Genomic DNA, 19,539 nt, shown 5'->3' on the forward strand with positions numbered 1-19,539 from the left:
CAAGTATTTACTCGTGAGTAAGAGTAAATACTTGTTTTATTCACTTCAATTTTGGCGTTTACTTGTCATTCAAATATTTACTTGTCCTACTCGTTTTTATTCACACCGCCCACAATATTGTATTGTGAATTATATTTTCATTGTCACTGTTGTGTACAAATCCAGCTTAATGCTACATTAATTTCTGATTGTTTTGTCAGGATACCATTCCATTTATTGGATCATGTCAATGAAAATTAAACTATGAAATCTATTTCCTTTCAAAGGTAGATCCAGATATCCACTGTATTTCAATATTCACGAAAAATTCAACTGACCCATTATTAATAAAAAAAAACGTTGTCAATATGAATCTATGAATAATATTATTGATAGAGGTGTACTATATTTCTAATAAAGTTTAAAAAGATAAATTATTAATACATATCGCAATAATTTTTCATAATTATAGAAAGTGAATGACTTTGTTTTTTGTGAATCGGAAATTGAAAAAATAGGTTTCTAACAGATATCAAGAAATGTCATCATATAATTATAAAATGTACAGTTCGATAGTAATAATTGCCAATTCATCTTTCTCACATTTTGTTTATTCTCACTATATTATTTAATTTATTTATACTATATTTATTTCTAAACTGTATACAATACAGCCTACCGGTACCATAAACGATTTTAGCTTCATTTTATCTGAGTCAAAGTTGAACGTCAAAATAAAATTTTTTAAGAGAATATACAATAACTTTTATTGAAAAATGAATAACCTTTGAAAGTATCAATATGGTAGCCTACATAGTTTTATGAGGACATGGGAATAAGTTGTAGCAACTCCAAAGACTGGTTGACATATTAGGCTGGAGGAAAATAAATAAATTCTTTTGGAAGACGAAATTTTCTTATTCTGGTTCTATCACACATATTGAGTTTCTATCCCCTCTATTCCACTCTTCGATTATTAATTTTTTTCATTGATCTAAATGATACGGAAATTTTCCTTTTAGATGATTATGATTGGAGCAATATTACATTCAAGAACAGAAAAACCCAATAAATTGCATAATTCCACTAACTCAATTATCAATCTCCTGCAGTCCTTTAATGTATATTATGCATTTTTTAAGCCCTGTAAATATTAATAAGCACATTTATCCCATCTTCGCCTAGATGTTGGAAAATAATTGAATTATAATCAAACCTTCTAATATTATATAAATAAGAAGAGAACCATTCATTATGATTGTATAGTAGTGGTACCTATACATACAATATACTGTGATGTATTAAATTCAGTGTGACATCTTACAAAGAAAGACACAATGAATGACATAAGATATGATAGGCCTATCATTCAACCTTAAAGTTTGAACAATCAAGCATTATTCATATTTTCAAAGCTTTAGAAACGCAACTTTTATTATTAACGTTGTCCTGTCAATTTTCAATGCTGTAGTCTTTGGAAATTTGTGATTCCTACTCGAGGAATCACCCCTGTGGGGTGGCCCGCTTCCTAGGCCTTGAGACGGGGGAGGAGTGAAAGTGAAACAACAGGGTTCCCGAAGTTGCTACAACAACAACAATTCTTACTCGAGTGTGAAACCTCACAGTCATTTTCCTTTCAGTATTCAACTGAAATAAATGAATTAGTTATTGGGATATATGTGTTCGAATCAGAATATTGCTGTTTCTTTTTCACAATAGAACATGTTCTTCTTCAACCAAATATTCAAAAAACATTTGGAGTAGCTGCCGATTCTGATGTTTTCCATCCAAAGAGAATCTATGATGAACGTTGATTGTAATGCTTGCCTGTTGTTTGCAGCACTGCTATACGCGACAATATTTGGTCATGTGACAACCATAATTCAGCAAATGACATCGGCTACAGCAAAGTATCATGACATGCTGAACAACGTTCGTGAATTCATGAAACTTCATGAAGTTCCGAAGGCGTTGTCAGAACGTGTTATGGACTATGTTGTTTCCACTTGGGCGATGACCAAAGGATTAGACACGGACAAGGTAAATCAGGTCAGGCAAGTTTTCCTCATTCCCCGCACACTCTTTCTTTCATTCCGTTCTTTTCTACTCATTCCATTTTTCTCTCATTTTTTATCTCATTTCGCTTGTAATTTTCGAATTTTCACATTCCTCCAAACTTTACTAAACCTCAAGCTTCTGTGGATGACACTGTAGACACATTTTTGAATCCAGTATCAGAGTTTTCAAGTGCATCAGCTTTGGCTTATTTGAACCACTGTACAAATTTCTACTCGAAAATCATCATTGATAAGGGATGTCAACTCCTTTTTTATTATTTTTTCATCATTCACCTATTTATTTCTTTCTCTTATTTTACTGTCATAGAATCACCATCTTCTGACAAAATACACAGTACACTCTATAATTGTGAGCTTATAGCTTGGAAAATGTTCTTCAGAATGTCTCCCCTCATAATAATAATAATAGAGTTTAAAAAAGGTATCATATTCCAAGACTGTTTCAAACAATTCTTTTTTTGGAAATCTTTAATTCCATACACACCCATTATAAATTAACAGATGAATTTCAAAAGGTGATTTTTCAGGCCAATATCAACCGTCAAGTTTATAATTTTTGTTATCCTGTGTGAAAAATCAAAACTTAATTTGAATTTGAGGCGGAAACAATCATTTATTCATCGTTATCCAAATTAAAATAGTAGGCCTACTTCCGAAATTGAAAAGTTATCAAAGTTGGTTTTTGATAGGTACTAAACATTATTTCTCCTTCAGTCGTGAAAATCTCATAAATAGGCAGAACAATATACTTTTGTAATAAATATACATTATCAACAATGCATTCAAAATTTATCTACAAATAAAATAAATTCCAATAAGAAAATACTCCAACAACAGAATTGTATCAGAAAATGGACGATGAATATTAAAAAAAACTTTCAATTCAATCACATTTACTGTGAATAAAAAACAATTGGCACAATAACATTTGAAAATGTAGTAAGTTTAGAACAGTTTCAATAATATTCTGATCACTTTATAAAGTGATTTTAATTTTTGAAAATTTGGATTTGGGTCAGCTATAATAATTTCTCATATCTGCAAGTCTAAGCGAGCTCCATTCAAATCATGTGAAACATGATGCTGTCTCACACGAAAATCTTCTAGTCATGAATTTTCAAAGTAAACCACTCTCATTTGTTTATTTTTCTGCTCAACTATTACTATCGTTCTATTTCTTCTGTTCATCATTCTGTTCACATCCAAACACTTCCAACCTGCTTCATCCTGAATCCTCTCACATCACCCACGATACCCATCCTGCATAGGCTAATAAGTCAAGATGAACAGGTAAGATATTGGCGTTGAATTATGCATAATATTATGTAAGATATCTGTACCAATAACTAGCTTTAAGTTTTTTTGCTTCTTGAGATGAGAATTTTTCAAGATACGATAAAACATGAAATGAGGTGATGAATAATAATCCTGAAGTATGGTTTACTTCATGGCTTAAAGCTGGATTACCACAAATATTCACCAGTTTTAGAAACAGTGAAAATATCAGTAGGCCTACTCGCTGGGCTCAGTGAGAATAGTCCCATTATAAACTATGAAAATTATATTTTCACTGAAGTGGGCACGGAAACTGATACTGATAATGTGGGAGTCGAGCTTGATTTGTTATCACGAGATTTGGTTTTGAATTATTATTTAAACATTGATGAATTAATCCCCTGAAAAGTTCATCAATAGTGTATCTCAAACAGAGGATTAATTCAAATCACATAAATTTCTCTAATAGTGACTCATATTAATACAGAAGAATAATTGAATCGATCTCTTTCAATTCAATAGTCCATGATATGTTTCGAAAAAAATTATGGTAATCATTGTGAATACTTTATACTAGGACTGCTAAGTGTTTAAAGACTCAATTAATGAAGATAAATATGAGTAATTTGAATGAAGTATTCTCAATTGTAATTAAGCTGGAGTAAAGATTAAAATTTCTTGTTATTTATTAATAATTAATTCAAGTAATTCTTGAAGAGTATAGAAGGAAAAAAGAAGAGAGGGAAATGATATCCAATTTTTGCTTCAAAATTAAAAGAAAATGGAACTCATTACAGTTTCCAATGTACTTTTGCATAGATCTGATGATTTTTATTTTATTGAGTTGTAAAAATCCATTCTATTTCAATGAATACGTCCCAAGTCTCTTGCTTGAATTATTCTGTTTCATGCAGGACCGAAAAATGGTAAACAATTAAAAAAGTTCATTAAATAATATTTGTCGCTTGATTAGTTCCAATACCCAATTTGAAGAGAATCCCCGCTTAGAGTTGAGTGCACATCACAAAGTATTCATCTTCAAATTCCAATTTTATTTTTGTCATCAGCTCCGCACCAACCAATAAGTTTTCAACATCACATTCATTTTTAAATTTCAATCAAGCTCATAAAATAAACTTTAAAACAACGATCTGAGCTATTTTTTTCTTAGACAATTGATTGATCATCATAAATATAATAGCAAATCAGATTTTTTTGGAATAGTTTTTATTCAAAAATGAGATAGAGATCCATTTCTATCATGAATTTGGGGAAAATAATTTTTCATCAACTATTTCAAAGGAATAGTCATGCACGAAGTATTTTCCTCTAGTTTTATTTTGATTCACTCTACATAACATTCTTGCATGCGTAGCATTTTTATTTATTGAATCAACCATTATCATATAAAAGTAAAATAAAACCATAAAATAGAGGTTTCCTTCAATAAAACAAAAATATCAATTTCCAACTGAATGAACCGTAATTTATTGAATATGGTGTTCTTGGAATGAGAAGAAATTACCTGAGTGCAATAATTATAGGCTACTCATTCGTCTTAACTCATATCTAACTCATAATCAACTCATTCGACAATATTTTCATATCAATCATTAAATTTGTTTTAGGTCCATCGAAACGTTACCCACAATAATTATTAAACAATCACCAATTATCACTCAATACCTATGACTGGTGTCATAGTGCATATAGCTTTTTAAATACCTCATTATGATCCTGTATTTCCAAGAAGCTTGCATTTGTTTTACATTTCAATCATCACCAGCAAAAAATAACCATCTACCTTGATAAAATTGATCTCAATATTAGTGAAAAAAAAACAGAAGAATAATGTAGGTACCTAATTTGGCCTCGAAATTAAGACCTGCAAATATATTCAATCAAGCTTTTACCAATAATCTCAAAATAAAAACCAAGTTCTATTCATGTTCAAATGTATTATTTGTCATTTTTATCTTATTTTCTGTTACATCGTTTATATATTCTATTTCGTCAGAATTCTAAATTGTTAGTTAACTGATATTATACTTGAAAAAAATCAGAGCTGTTTCGTTATTTTCTTGCGGTCTAGAACGGCAACATAAAGATTCAGTTGGGTTATAAATCATTTAATGAATGAAAATACAAGAACCAACCAATACTTGATTGGCTGATTTATTATTGAATATTTGAATTATTATACAATATATAATTAGTTAATTTATTACTAAAATGCATAATTATTCCGACATTATGATTTGTAGTCAGAGCATGTTTTCTGAAAACATTGGTTCCTTTAAAATCCATCCTCCACAATATACAGCATCGTAATATTTCCACAAGTATTATTTATTAGTCGCCTAGTTTATTCATATTTTAATATTTTCTTTCATTCAAATACCGCTGATAATAGGGTAGTGCAGTCATAAGAATTTCATTAATAAATTTGATTATTCTCATCCACACAGAAATTCATAATTAAATAATGGTTTCTAGTGATATTATATTTTTACATTACTCATTTACAATTGGAACTTTTGCACTCATTATTAAGTTTGAATTTCATAGAGTTTTTGTAGATGAATAGCTTTCCAATGTCATGTATCGTAACAAAAATTAGGCTTCCATATTCAGATTTATTTTTGTAGAATAAATTCTAAACGAATGTTTCCAAATAATTTAATCAGAATTGTTAACAATAATTGTTATTCTTGATAATCTATAATCGGCCCAACGTTTCCAATTAGCACTTGTGAATCCATCTATCACAATGATATCTTCATGAATCCTACAATAATGTATTTCTCTGCGAAAAATACTATGGTTTCTTGTTTCTGTCACAGAAGCAATCTGTTATGGAGTCAATTGGATTCTTCAAGCTTATTTTTAATTTAAGAACCAGCCAACGAAAATAAAATGAACTGACTGTTTACAAAAAATGAAAGTATTTCATTTCATATCATTATTAGAACAAGAATATGAAATTGGAATTATATTAAAAATGATTATACATAAGTTGATTATATTTTATAGAGAAAATAGTATATTTTGAGAGCTGCATCGAGGTGTTGGCCATAAACATATATATTATTATGTTTATAAAATAGAATTATAGTACCCTTTATAATTAATAAAATATTAAAAAACAAGAATTCAAATTGTACTTTAATTCTATTTTATTTTTATAAATACAAGAAAGTAGCCCTGAATTCATACATTAAAAAAAATATTATTATGTGTTAAAGGTCCAGAAAAAAATTCATATACATTGAATTCCCTTTTAAAAGGGCTTTTGTGGAAGACATTTTTGTGCATCCCTTGCTTGTAAGCATACAAGGTTAAGAGACAGGATAATGTTTTCACAATAATAATTATTCTGTTATTTGGCCGCTTGTGATCTCTACAATGCATTTAGTGATCTCAGATTCTCTCATTTTCATGCTAATGCCATTATAAGACAACTTAATTATTAATAAAATTCCTCATTATTCCTCAATTTTCGAGACGGACATCATAAGAAATAAATGGGTTATTATAATAATAGGGGAATAGGGAAATAATAGGGTTATTTTTTTAAGTTGTACTCTCGCCTGTCAATTTATTGATTGACTCCAGGCTATCAATTATTGTCCTGAAAACAAAGCCTACATCTGTGAATCTGAAACATATATGCTCATAGCCCAATTAGGTATTCATGCAGTACTCATTTACTATATTTCAGAATGGGGTTTTAGGAGTTGAAGTCTGGCAGCTTGATACCTACAAAAATAATGCAATTTCCTTCAATAGCTATTTTCACCTCACATTTTCCTTGAAAATGCATCAAGTGACCCCTGGTTCTCAATGTTGATTCTTAAAAGATAATCTGAAGTGTGAACAATAATTTTTATTATTGATCATCTATAATCGGCCCAACGTTTCCAATTAGCACTTGTGAATCCATCTATCACAATGATATCTTCATGAATCCTACAATAATGTATTTCTCTGCGAAAAATACTATGGTTTCTTGTTTCTGTCACAGAAGCAATCTGTTATGGAGTCAATTGGATTCTTCAAACATATTTTTAATTTAAGAACCAGCCAACGAAAATAAAATGAACTGACTGTTTACAAAAAATGGAAGTATTTCATTTCATATCATTATTAGAACAAGAATATGAAATTGGAATTATATTAAAATGATTATACATCAGTTGATTATATTTTATAGAGAAAATAGTATATTTTGAGAGCTGCATCGAGGTGTTGGCCATAAACATATATATTATTATGTTTATAAAATAGAATTATAGTACCCTTTATAATTAATAAAATATTAAAAAACAAGAATTCAAATTGTACTTTAATTCTATTTTATTTTTATAAATACAAGAAAGTAGCCCTGAATTCATACATTAAAAAAATATTATTTTTGTGTTAAATGTCCAGAAAAAAATTCATGTACATTGAATTCCCTGTTAAAAGGGCTGTTGTGGAAGACATTTTTGTCTATCCCTTGCTTGTAAGCATACAAGGTTAAGAGACAGGATAATGTTTTCACAATAATAATTATTCTGTTATTTGGCCGCTTGTGATCTCTTCAATGCATTTAGTGATCTAAGATTCTCTCATTTTCATGCTAATGCCATTACAAGACAACTTAATTATTAATAAAACTCCTCATTATTCCTCAATTTTCCAGACGGACATCATAAGAAATAAATGGGTTATTATAATATAGGGGAATACGGAAATAATAGGGTTATTTTTTCAAGTTGTACTCTCAGTCAATTCATTGATTGACTCCAGGCTATCAATTATTGTCCTGAAAACAAAGCCTACATCTGTGAATCTGAAACATATATGCTCATAGCCCAATTAGGTATTCATGCAGTACTCATTTAACACATTTACTATATTTCAGAATGGGGTTTTAGGAGTTGAAGTCTGGCAGCTTGATACCTACAAAAATAATGCAATTTCCTTCAATAGCTATTTTCACCTCACATTTTCCTTGAAAATGCATCAAGTGACTCCTGGTTCTCAATTTTGATTCTAAAAAGATAATCTGGAGTGTGAAGCATTTTTTTCATAGCCTAGACCTAATAAGATTAGCCAGTTACACAAATATCGATTTTCGAATGTATTATTTTTTGCCGTCCTTATAAATTCTACCAGATTGAATGGAACTTGGCAAACACATCATGTGTTCAGATACACATCAGCCAAGTTATGTTCAATCTGATAGGACTCATGAGGACGGCAAAAAATCGATTACGTCCAAAACTCGATGTGTGTGTGTGTAACTAGACATCAAGTTAGATAGACATAAAGTAAGATAAATATATTACATACCGGTACCTAAGTTAGATAGATATTTTAATAATTATTATTAAACGAAAATCCAAATTAAATGCTGTAATTCACCCCGAAGACTTCTGCTACTGCAAATACTGTATTGACAACAGGGGTGAAGTCTTCGGGGTGAATTACAGAATTTGGATTTTTGTTTAATGATGATTATTAATTCATTAGGTAGCATTTGAATAATCGCAATATCTCAGTAATTTACATCTCTAGAGATTTTAAAGTAAGATTTCGTTTTCACACCAGTTGTTACTTCCGCCAGACAAGTCCTACAATGCAACGAGTGATTTCAAGCTTCTATAAACATAAGTGTGAGTTTAGATACCAAGTAAGTTGCAACCTTTATCATCCACACCGCAGCTATCCTCGTCATACATTTCCTACAATACTTTGAGTGCTTGCAGGTTCTGAACTACTGTCCGAAAGACATGAAGGCAGATATCTGTGTGCACCTGAACCGGAAGGTGTTCAACGAACATCCGGCCTTCCGGTTGGCGAGCGATGGCTGCCTCAGGGCTCTAGCCATGCACTTCACCATGAGCCACTCGGCGCCAGGGGATCTGCTCTATCACACCGGAGAGTCCATCGACTCACTCTGCTTCATCGTCACCGGCTCCTTGGAGGTCATACAGGATGATGAGGTCGTCGCTATCCTAGGTAAATTATACTCTATTCCAATTTATTTCAATGTAATAAGGTAAAATGAAAGCGATATTGTAAGTTCCACATCAATAGTGCCCCATTGCAGGACCTTGTCCTTATGAACTTTACTCATGCGATGATTATAAGTTGGCTACTTGGGGTATTGCAACGTGTGGAGCAATATGAGTATCTTGGAGTGATAATAGATCACAGACTGAGTTGGGCTCCACATGCTGCATACCTAAGGCAGCGGGTTCAAAAAATGATATATGCATTCAGACTCCTGAGAGAGGTTCTTTTTTTTTCTCAACTCAGAGAAGTTTACTTTGCATATATATTCAATCAATAATTTCATACAGTATTCTGGCCTGGGGAGCCAGGGATCCCTGAACAAAGATAGTCGCTACCCAACGGAGTCAGTCTACCACAAATTCCATGTATTGTATATCAGACAGATTTATATTCAAGTTCTAGTAATTTTCATCTGGCATAATAAAAATACTATTTTCATTCCATCAAATCACATCTATAATACCAAACATCAAAATAACATTGGCATTGTGCAGCCACACCTGCTCAATAATTTTTGAACGAAGACTAACAGCCAATACCTATCTATGTCACATTCTGTACAGGAATATCCCAAACCATCTGGGACAAATGGAAGATGTTGTGAGTACCATCACCTTTAAATGCTGCCTCAAGAGGTGGCTTATTGAAATTGGTAGAAACTCCTCATCGCGGCTCATCCAATCCGCCTATATCCATTGAAGATCACCCCTCATTATCAATGCTCGTCTGGATATAGTGGATATGCAGGACTCTGTAGTTTTTTTCTCAATACTACAGGAATTTAAGGTCAATAGAATTGAGTGCTCTCTGCATCCTTTAAAGACGCTTTTTTATTTTATTCGTTCTACCTTATACTTATCCCATTGTTTTATTATTTATAGTAAAAATCTAAAGGTGTTATTGTTGCTTGAACTCCCTCACTCTATATAGAACTTTGCCCGGTATCAATCACTTTGAACTGATAAAATGATAACTGTACTGTAACTTCACTCACTGTATTAATATAAGAAGAAAAAGATAAAGGAAGATAGATCAGGGTCGTGTGTAAGGGAATGTATAAAGTGGAAGGCAAAACAAAGGTAAATCAAGAATTTATTAATAAACTTTAAATTGAGGTGAATCTATGAGATTGATTAAAATACTGTATAGTAATGATTTAGAATAAATATACAAGATTATTGAGGTTTTTGAAAATACTAGTTCAAGTTTAATTTTATACAATAAAATTCAACAAACAGTTCCTATTTTATCAGGTCACTTGAAGAGTAAAATATAAAATCAAAATATTGAACACCTTTAGTTAAAATATACGATCACAGTCAAAAATAAAAGAATTGATAAATTAAAAAAAATGAATATGATTAGGGAAGCCTTGCTTTACTAAACTATTTTTTGTGCTTAGAAGAAAATTTCAACTGTAAGCTTTAAGAAGTTAATTAAAACTGTGTCTACAGATTCGTATTTAAAAAGAAGTAATAATTGAATTTGCTGTTTACTTTGATGCTATGTGATTTGATATATTGATTTGGGCTTTTTAGGGTGAGGTGGTGTGGATTCAAGATGAGGAAAATTGAAAATTCGAAATACAAACTTTACCTGGTTCAGTCAATTTCCTATAGGATAATTGAAGTTTGAAACCAAAGAATCACTCCTACACTGAACAACATCCAAAATCCAAGAGACTATAAGCAACTACCTCCGCAAGACATGGTCTGCCTGCTTATATACTAGCGCCACGATTTTCCACCCCTCATCGCCCTTTGCCATCTAGCTTCGCCTACACTCAAACTCTTCAGCCTAACATTCAGCTCACCAAATAAATTCAAATATCAATTTGAATTTACTCCAATGCTTATTATGATATATAATTTTAAACTATAGCTCCCCTTGATTATTGAAACAAATGATATCATACATTTTACCAACATTCTTTTAAACTCTGGAGTTTGGACTGACAAAAATACATACTCATCAAACTTGATTAATACAGTAATCAATCTTATAAATCTAATATGGAAGATACTTCAATAATAAATACATGGAATGAAGAACAAAATACAATTTCATACATTAGATCATCACAATTGAATTGGATAAATCAAATGAATAAGATACTTATTGATTAAGCAGGTTTCTTATACTCATTGTATAATTACTATACTAATTGTCAACATGTTTCAATCAAAACATACCTAATTCTATTCACAAATTTGCTCTTGGCCTAAGAATCCGGATTTAACTAACTTACTTAGTTTATAATAATTATTAAATTATAATCCATTGTACAACTTATATTTGTTGAATAATTCATACATAGCCTAACTTACTTCATGACCTAATTTTTATAGACATCTACTCTCGTATCATGTTTATTCAAATAATTGATCATCAAATAATAATAATTTCAATAGTACAGTCATATGCTAACCACGTGGTAAGATTGTAAACTACATAATATCTATATTCTAATACTCTCCTAACTATATATCTATATTCCTCTATGCCATCTACATATACCTGCCATCAACTTATGCTATAGCTTTATTCAAGGGTTAACATAAATCACATTGGATCATGTGGTTTCTATTGTAAGCATGTCTGTAAATAATGTTAAGAATATTGTTAGCAAGTTTCTAGGAAAGAATGTATTTTGTTTCAAACTATTATGAAAAGAATGATTACCACTGTCGACTGGCTATAGGTATTGAAATGTATCCTTAATAGTTTCGAGAAACAGTTCTTTTTATTATTCTAGCTCTCGTGCGTCCATATTCTTACAATACAATATGTTCAGAGCACGTGTTACAACAAAAATCTACAATTTTTCAATTTTAGGAGAGCACGTGGTCGCCATTTGTGGCTCATGCTATAATGCAGTTCATGGAACTCATTCCCCACACACAGACTTGTTGTCTTTGTCGGGAATATTCACTTTGTATATTTTTTTGTCTCAGCTGCTGTATTTTTTGTGAATAAAGATTATTTGATTTGAATTTTAATATAACAATATCGCTTTCATTTCAACTTAGCATGGAGAAATCCCATAAAATCTCAGTTCATTGTTTGAATTTTATCCCAAATATACTAAAACAACCAAAGTGATTTATTTTTATACAATGTAAAATTGCTGGTAAAATGTCTATAGGACTTACACTGTAGCCTATCAAGAGTGCTTAGTCGGTAGTAGTCGGTCATAGCAGTTCAGTCAAAATCAAAAAATTCAGTCAAATGATATAAGACCAATGTGGAAACAGTCAAATCATGCTTTCTCTTAAGAGAGTCTTATTCCTTCAAGCTGTCCACTGTTTACTTCGAAAGTTCTTGAATAAGAATTTACATTGATTCAATATGTTGCAAGTAGAATAATGATTCCTTTCTCAAATTCCAAATTTTCCTTCAAATAAAGTCAAAAATAAATTTTTATTTACAATTCAAACAATTGAGGGTCCTGCCAAACCAGAAGGTTTTCCGGCGGGTGCCCATCAGTTACAGAGAAACGAGTTACAAAAGTTAAATAAACTAAAACAAAATAATTATGAAACTTCAAAGATTTCAAGTACGGTATAAGATAAAAGAAGACAAATACAAAGTACAAAAACAATATACGAAATATAGATCAAATACAGTAGTATAAACATTTTTGAAAAATGTTCAAGCTTGAAGTATTTTATAGCACAATAACAATAATTATGTGTCATATAGTGTTGGGAAGAGCATTTAATTCTATAAAGCATCGTTTTCTACACTTTTCAATTAATTTGCAGTAATTCAATTTGTCCCAATTATATAATTGCTCCTCAATAATATAAAAAAGTGATTGCACTGTAGATTAAAATGATATTTTCAATGACACACAGAACAACAATTTCTTTCCATACATGTCAAAATTGAGATTAGGATAGGCTTTCTACTTTCAGACTTTGATATAAATTCGGAAGATATTAGTTATATTAATCGAAAAATATCTAAAAATAATAATAATTATTATTATTTCTCTAATATTGTCAATGAATTGCAATCAGAGGAATTTATTGACAACACATATACATGATTATTATAATTGAAATTATCTTTATTCTTTTTCTTAGAAAGTACAAACAATATACAATATCCATTATACATACAAAAGTTGCTAATAAATAAACTCAGTCCTAATTGATACCACACTATAATTATAGGCTATATATATACACACTATATATACACTATATATAGCCTACTGTAGTTACTGTAGATATACTGTATAGAGTGTAGAGGATAATCTATACCTATTCTTAATATATCTAATTGATTAATTTATTAGGTAATGATAATGGTAATTTCGAGCCAATAAATTCAAAAATCATTTCCCCTGCTTGAATTGTATTTCAAAGGGAAAGGCGATGTGTTTGGAGACTCTTTCTGGAAGGACAACGCCGTGGGTCAGTCGGCAGCCAACGTGAGAGCTCTCACCTACTGTGATCTGCACACCATCAAGCGGGACAAGCTGCTAGAGGTTTTGGATTTCTATCAAGCATTCGCCAATTCATTTGCTCGTAATTTGGTGCTAACCTACAACTTGAGGCATCGAGTGAGTATGATAGTTGAAATATTATAATAGCTTACATATTCTCACAGTAGATGCGTTGAGCCAATATTTTAAATAATCTTGGAGGATCTAAAGACACTTGTTGTAGATCTACAAATTAAAGCATCGTGAGAGTGTAATAATTTCAATCAATCATTAAAAAAAATGTATTCATCAAAAACAATTACATCAAAAACAATTATATTACAAATTAGAATACTATAACAATTAAAAAAATGAAGTTTTATGCATTGAATGATTTCTCAATAGGCAAAGATAATCCAATGAATAAATATACACCCCACTATAAATTATATGTGTTGGGGTATAAGTTATTAGTTGCTTGTTGCGTGTTATAATTACTATTTACAAACTTCATTCTTTGATATGGGATTAAAGTTCTTTATAATAAAAATTTATAATACAAACAAAATTATGAAATTAGTAGATAAGTATTAATGTTCTATTGAGGATAATAATAAGAAAGTTAATTTTTAGGAAATGAAAAACAGTAAAGAAAAGAATGAAGAATAAATAGTTTCAATATTTACAGTCTAACTAAATTTTCACAATTTTCCACTCCAATATCAACCAACCAGGAAACCAACCAGGAATTATAGAATATGATTATACATCTTCTACGGTGAATATAGTGGGCCTAGTGTTTGGAAAAGAATCATGAACCGGTTTCACAAACGTCTGTTAACTTTTAATCCCGATTAAATACCACAAGAACCAATCAGAGAAGCCTCCTTCTCAGAAAAACCTTCTCTGATTGGTTCTTGAGGAATTCAATAATTACTAAGATTATTAAGATTTAACAGGGTTTTGTGCAACCAGGCCTTCATCTCTGAGGATACAGCTGCATTTTTGAGAGAATGAATTTAAAAAATAAATTCACACATCACAAATTACACATCAAATTGGCTGATTGGAACAAAACAGAAAATGTGATCATAGAAGAGTAAGAGAATAGTTAGAAATTATTAGAAAATAGTTATTTGCAATATCATAAAAGAGTTAATGAATCAAAATCTTTCATGTTATTAATAATTGAAATTATTGTAAGGCTGATGCTTCGAGATTAATGACACGTCTATGAATCTATGATTGAAGTGATATTATTTGTAATTCACTTTGAGTAATATTTTCATTTTTTCTTGTACTGTGCACTCCATGAATGATCCATTAGATAAAACATGGAAGAAATTGTACTCTTTCCAGTACTAGAACTTTAAACAAAAAATACAATTTCATATTCACAAATCTTTATCATTCATATATCTTAAAATATAACGATACATTTATTTATATAGTTTGTATCATTGAAGAGGGCGAATAAATGAATTTAGTATTTATCACAGTTAATTGAGTATATTTTTAACGGAATATAATTTAACACAAAAGAAACTGAAATACAATCTGGTGGTGATTCAGCTTGTACCTGTTGGAAAAATTCAGTTCAATCCAATTTGAATAAAAATTTATTTCAAATCAAACATAATAATATCATCATATTCTCAGAAATAATACACGTCAAACAAAACGACGTGTCAATAGCAAAGGAAATGCGTGATATTCGGTTCAACAATGACACAAATAATAATAAAATAAGTTTATATCGTTGCAATAAGTCTAAATACCGCCAGATATAGCATTTTAAAATCATTCAAATTTCAGTAAAAAATTGATCAATTTAATATCATGTTCCAGTTAATTTTCCGGAAGGTGGCAGACGTACGACGGGAGAAAGAGTTGGCGGAGAGGCGGAAAAACGAGCCTCAGCTGGACCAGAACCAAGACCATCTGGTCCGCAAGATATTCTCCAAGTTCCGCCGCGACCGAGCCGCGCTGCAGACGCAACTGTCGCAGTCGCAGAGTCCACAGCCCGACGTCGAGAAGGGCGAAAAAAGTAGCAACGAGCTGTTAGCAATCGAAGGCAGTGATAGCAAAAGCAGAACTCTGGCGAAACTGACCAGTGTAGTGGAGAAGGACGATCACACGGGGAGTAGTACGTCGACAACGGTCACTCCCACGGCAAAAGTGACCAGACCAACCACGATACGAGCCAGCAAGTGGGGGCGGATCCTAGGGAGTAGTTTGGATTCGGGGAGCAGTGAAACGGGGACAAGCACGGGCACCGGAGTGACGAGGTCGGCGTCCGTCAGAGACTCACCCGCCAAGTCAAGTGGGGCGCCGGTCAATGGCAACGGTCCCGGTCCAGGTGGAGGGGGCAACAAAGTGTTCCCCAAACTCCAGAAAGTGACCGCCGCCGGGGGCATGGCGCCGGCCCGCCAAGACACCATCGAGGAGATCGTGGAACTGGAGGACAAAATCGGTGCTAGGGGTGCCGGGTTGAGGAAGTTCGAATCGTACGACAGTGGCATTATTAGGAGTAGTGACAAGTGTATAAACGAAGGCGCAGCCAGTGGCACAGTGCCGATGCCGTTCAGGCCTGCTCCAGCTGGCACGCCGGCCGAGTACAAGGAAATCATATCGAACATTATGGATTTCAAGGTGGATGTGAAACTGGAGGTTCAGCGACTGAACCAGAAGGTGTCACGCATGGAGGAACTGTTAACCGAAGTGCTTTCTAGGCTAGGCTCGGCCAGTCCATCTTCCGCCTCCCAGGGACCAGAATCGGGGGCCGAAGGTGGTGCCCAAACCCGGGGGGCGGCGACATCTTCCGGGGGTGAGATGGGCGCGATCATTTTGCGAAAAAGACGCGCCAAATCGCGGACAAAAGCGACCGCCCCTCTCGCACCACCCCCCGTCCGGTCGTCCGACCCCGAGCCCGAAATCCCTCCTCCCACTTCGCCGCCACCACCGCCCCCTCCCCCCTCCTCTCACTCTGCCCCCGGACGCATTGACGACGAAAGTGCAAAGAGGCCTTATCCCCGTCGACCCAGAGAGTTTCTATAGCAATTAAAATAGCTTAGCGAGCTCAACTATTTTCTAATTAATTATTGTTATTGATTAGTAGAGCTCTGCAGTGATTCTTGTGATAGAAACATGAGAATAATGTATGCCGATTCATCATTGAGTCTCAATTTCAACAATTGAATTCAATACTTTTAAAGCATTTACAGTAATTTTATTCTGGTTGGCGATTTATTTCCACTATGATATTAATCATGAGATTTCAGGTGCATATTTTGAAACAAAACTTCAATCTCATTTGCTTTAGATTGATTTGTTTCCACTCAACTATAACTCTCATCCATAAGTTTATAATAATGATAATATAATCAAAAGCTTTAGCTTTCTCTAATATAATTACTTGCATAGAAAGTGATGATTTTTGATAAATCAAAGTGTACTAATCACCACAATAAAAACAGATCAATTTTCTTTAATTACAAGAGAAATAGGGTTAGACAGAAAGTCTACTGCTTCTCATAAACAAATGTTGGTAATTCTCAAACGAATTGATGAATATCATTATGAATAATCGTCAATCATAAAATATCAATTCAATTACAATTCAAGAAATTCTTATTCAAGACTATATTTCGAATAACTATAAAATAATGCAGAACTTTCAATACTAGGTCTTTCGAGACTTGTGTTAGAAAAATATTATTCTCATGTATTTCTCGACGGGAGAAAGAGTTGGCGGAGAGGCGGAAAAACGAGCCTCAGCTGGACCAGAACCAAGACCATCTGGTCCGCAAGATATTCTCCAAGTTCCGCCGCGACCGAGCCGCGCTGCAGACGCAACTGTCGCAGTCGCAGAGTCCACAGCCCGACGTCGAGAAGGGCGAAAAAAGTAGCAACGAACTGTTAGCAATCGAAGGCAGTGATAGCAAAAGCAGAACTCTGGCGAAACTGACCAGTGTAGTGGAGAAGGACGATCACACGGGGAGTAGTACGTCGACAACGGTCACTCCCACGGCCAAAGTGACCAGACCAACCACGATACGTGCCAGCAAGTGGGGGCGGATCCTAGGGAGTAGTTTGGATTCGGGGAGCAGTGAAACGGGGACAAGCACGGGCACCGGAGTGACGAGGTCGGCGTCCGTCAGAGACTCACCCGCCAAGTCAAGTGGGGCGCCGGTCAATGGCAACGGTCCCGGTCCAGGTGGAGGGGGCAACAAAGTGTTCCCCAAACTGCAGAAAGTGACCGCCGCCGGGGGCATGGCGCCGGCCCGCCAAGACACCATCGAGGAGATCGTGGAACTGGAGGACAAAATCGGTGCTAGGGGTGCCGGGTTGAGGAAGTTCGAATCGTACGACAGTGGCATTATTAGGAGTAGTGACAAGTGTATAAACGAAGGCGCAGCCAGTGGGACAGTGCCGATGCCGTTCAGGCCTGCTCCAGCTGGCACGCCGGCCGAGTACAAGGAAATCATATCGAACATTATGGATTTCAAGGTGGATGTGAAACTGGAGGTTCAGCGACTGAACCAGAAGGTGTCACGCATGGAGGAACTGTTAACCGAAGTGCTTTCTAGGCTAGGCTCGGCCAGTCCATCTTCCGCCTCCCAGGGACCAGAATCGGGGGCCGAAGGTGGTGCCCAAACCCGGGGGGCGGCGACATCTTCCGGGGGTGAGATGGGCGCGATCATTTTGCGAAAAAGACGCGCCAAATCGCGGACAAAAGCGACCGCCCCTCTCGCACCACCCCCCGTCCGGTCGTCTGACCCCGAGCCCGAAATCCCCCCTCCCACTTCGCCGCCTCCACCGCCTCCTCCCCCCTCCTCTCACTCTGCCCCCGGACGCATTGACGACGAAAGTGCAAAGAGGCCTTATCCCCGTCGACCCAGAGAGTTTCTATAGCAATTAAAATAGCTTAGCGAGCTCAACTATTTTCTAATTAATTATTGTTATTGATTAAGTAGAGCTCTGCAGTGATTCTTGTGATAGAAACATGAGAATAATGTAGGCCGATTCATCATTGAGTCTCAATTTCAACAATTGAATTCAATACTTTTAAAGCATTTACAGTAATTTTATTCTGGTTGGCGATTTATTTCCACTATGATATTAATCATGAGATTTCAGGTGCATATTTTGAAACAAAACTTCAATCTCATTTGCTTTAGATTGATTTGTTTCCACTCAACTATAACTCTCATCCATAAGTTTATAATAATGATAATATAATCAAAAGCTTTAGCTTTCTCTAATATAATTACTTGCATAGAAAGTGATGATTTTTGATAAATCAAAGTGTACTAATCACCACAATAAAAACAGATCAATTTTCTTTAATTACAAGAGAAATAGGGTTAGACAGAAAGTCTACTGCTTCTCATAAACAAATGTGGTAATTCTCAAACGAATTGATGAATATCATTATGAATAATCGTCAATCATAAAATATCAATTCAATTACAATTCAAGAAATTCTTATTCAAGACTATATTTCGAATAACTATAAAATAATGCAGAACTTTCAATACTAGGTCTTTCGAGACTTGTGTTAGAAAAATATTATTCTCATGTATTTCTCACAAAAATTGCTGTCATTCTCACAAAGTTTAATTGCATAAACGAATTTTTTTGTTGCTATTAGACCAACAATGAATTATTGTGGATGGATAACAATTCGTCTACTGAGAATGTTGCACTGGA

At 33.8% G+C, this 19,539-nt stretch overlaps 1 protein-coding gene across 13 annotated transcripts in view; it reads left to right on the top strand.

The window, feature by feature from the left end:
- LOC111052321 (potassium voltage-gated channel protein eag) overlaps positions 1-16,893 on the top strand; it is a 195,179-nt gene extending 178,286 nt beyond the window's left edge. For 7 of the 13 annotated variants that reach the window (XM_039437664.1, XM_039437671.1, XM_039437670.1 and 4 more), the window contains 5 exons: positions 1,820-2,019; positions 4,247-4,258; positions 9,086-9,338; positions 13,769-13,965; positions 15,676-16,893. In XM_039437664.1, coding sequence (XP_039293598.1) covers positions 1,820-2,019; positions 4,247-4,258; positions 9,086-9,338; positions 13,769-13,965; positions 15,676-16,884 — 1,871 coding nt within the window. In that variant the 3' untranslated portion in view covers positions 16,885-16,893. Of the gene's footprint in view, positions 1-1,819; positions 2,029-4,246; positions 4,259-9,085; positions 9,339-13,768; positions 13,966-15,675 lie in introns of all 13 variants that reach the window. The other 6 variants (XM_039437667.1, XM_039437672.1, XM_039437675.1 and 3 more) reach the window with 2 other exon arrangements.
- Positions 16,894-19,539: the final 2,646 nt, after the last annotated feature.

The sequence above is a fragment of the Nilaparvata lugens genome, chromosome 11 (genome assembly GCF_014356525.2).
Source record: "Nilaparvata lugens isolate BPH chromosome 11, ASM1435652v1, whole genome shotgun sequence".
Lineage (NCBI taxonomy): Eukaryota > Metazoa > Arthropoda > Insecta > Hemiptera > Delphacidae > Nilaparvata > Nilaparvata lugens.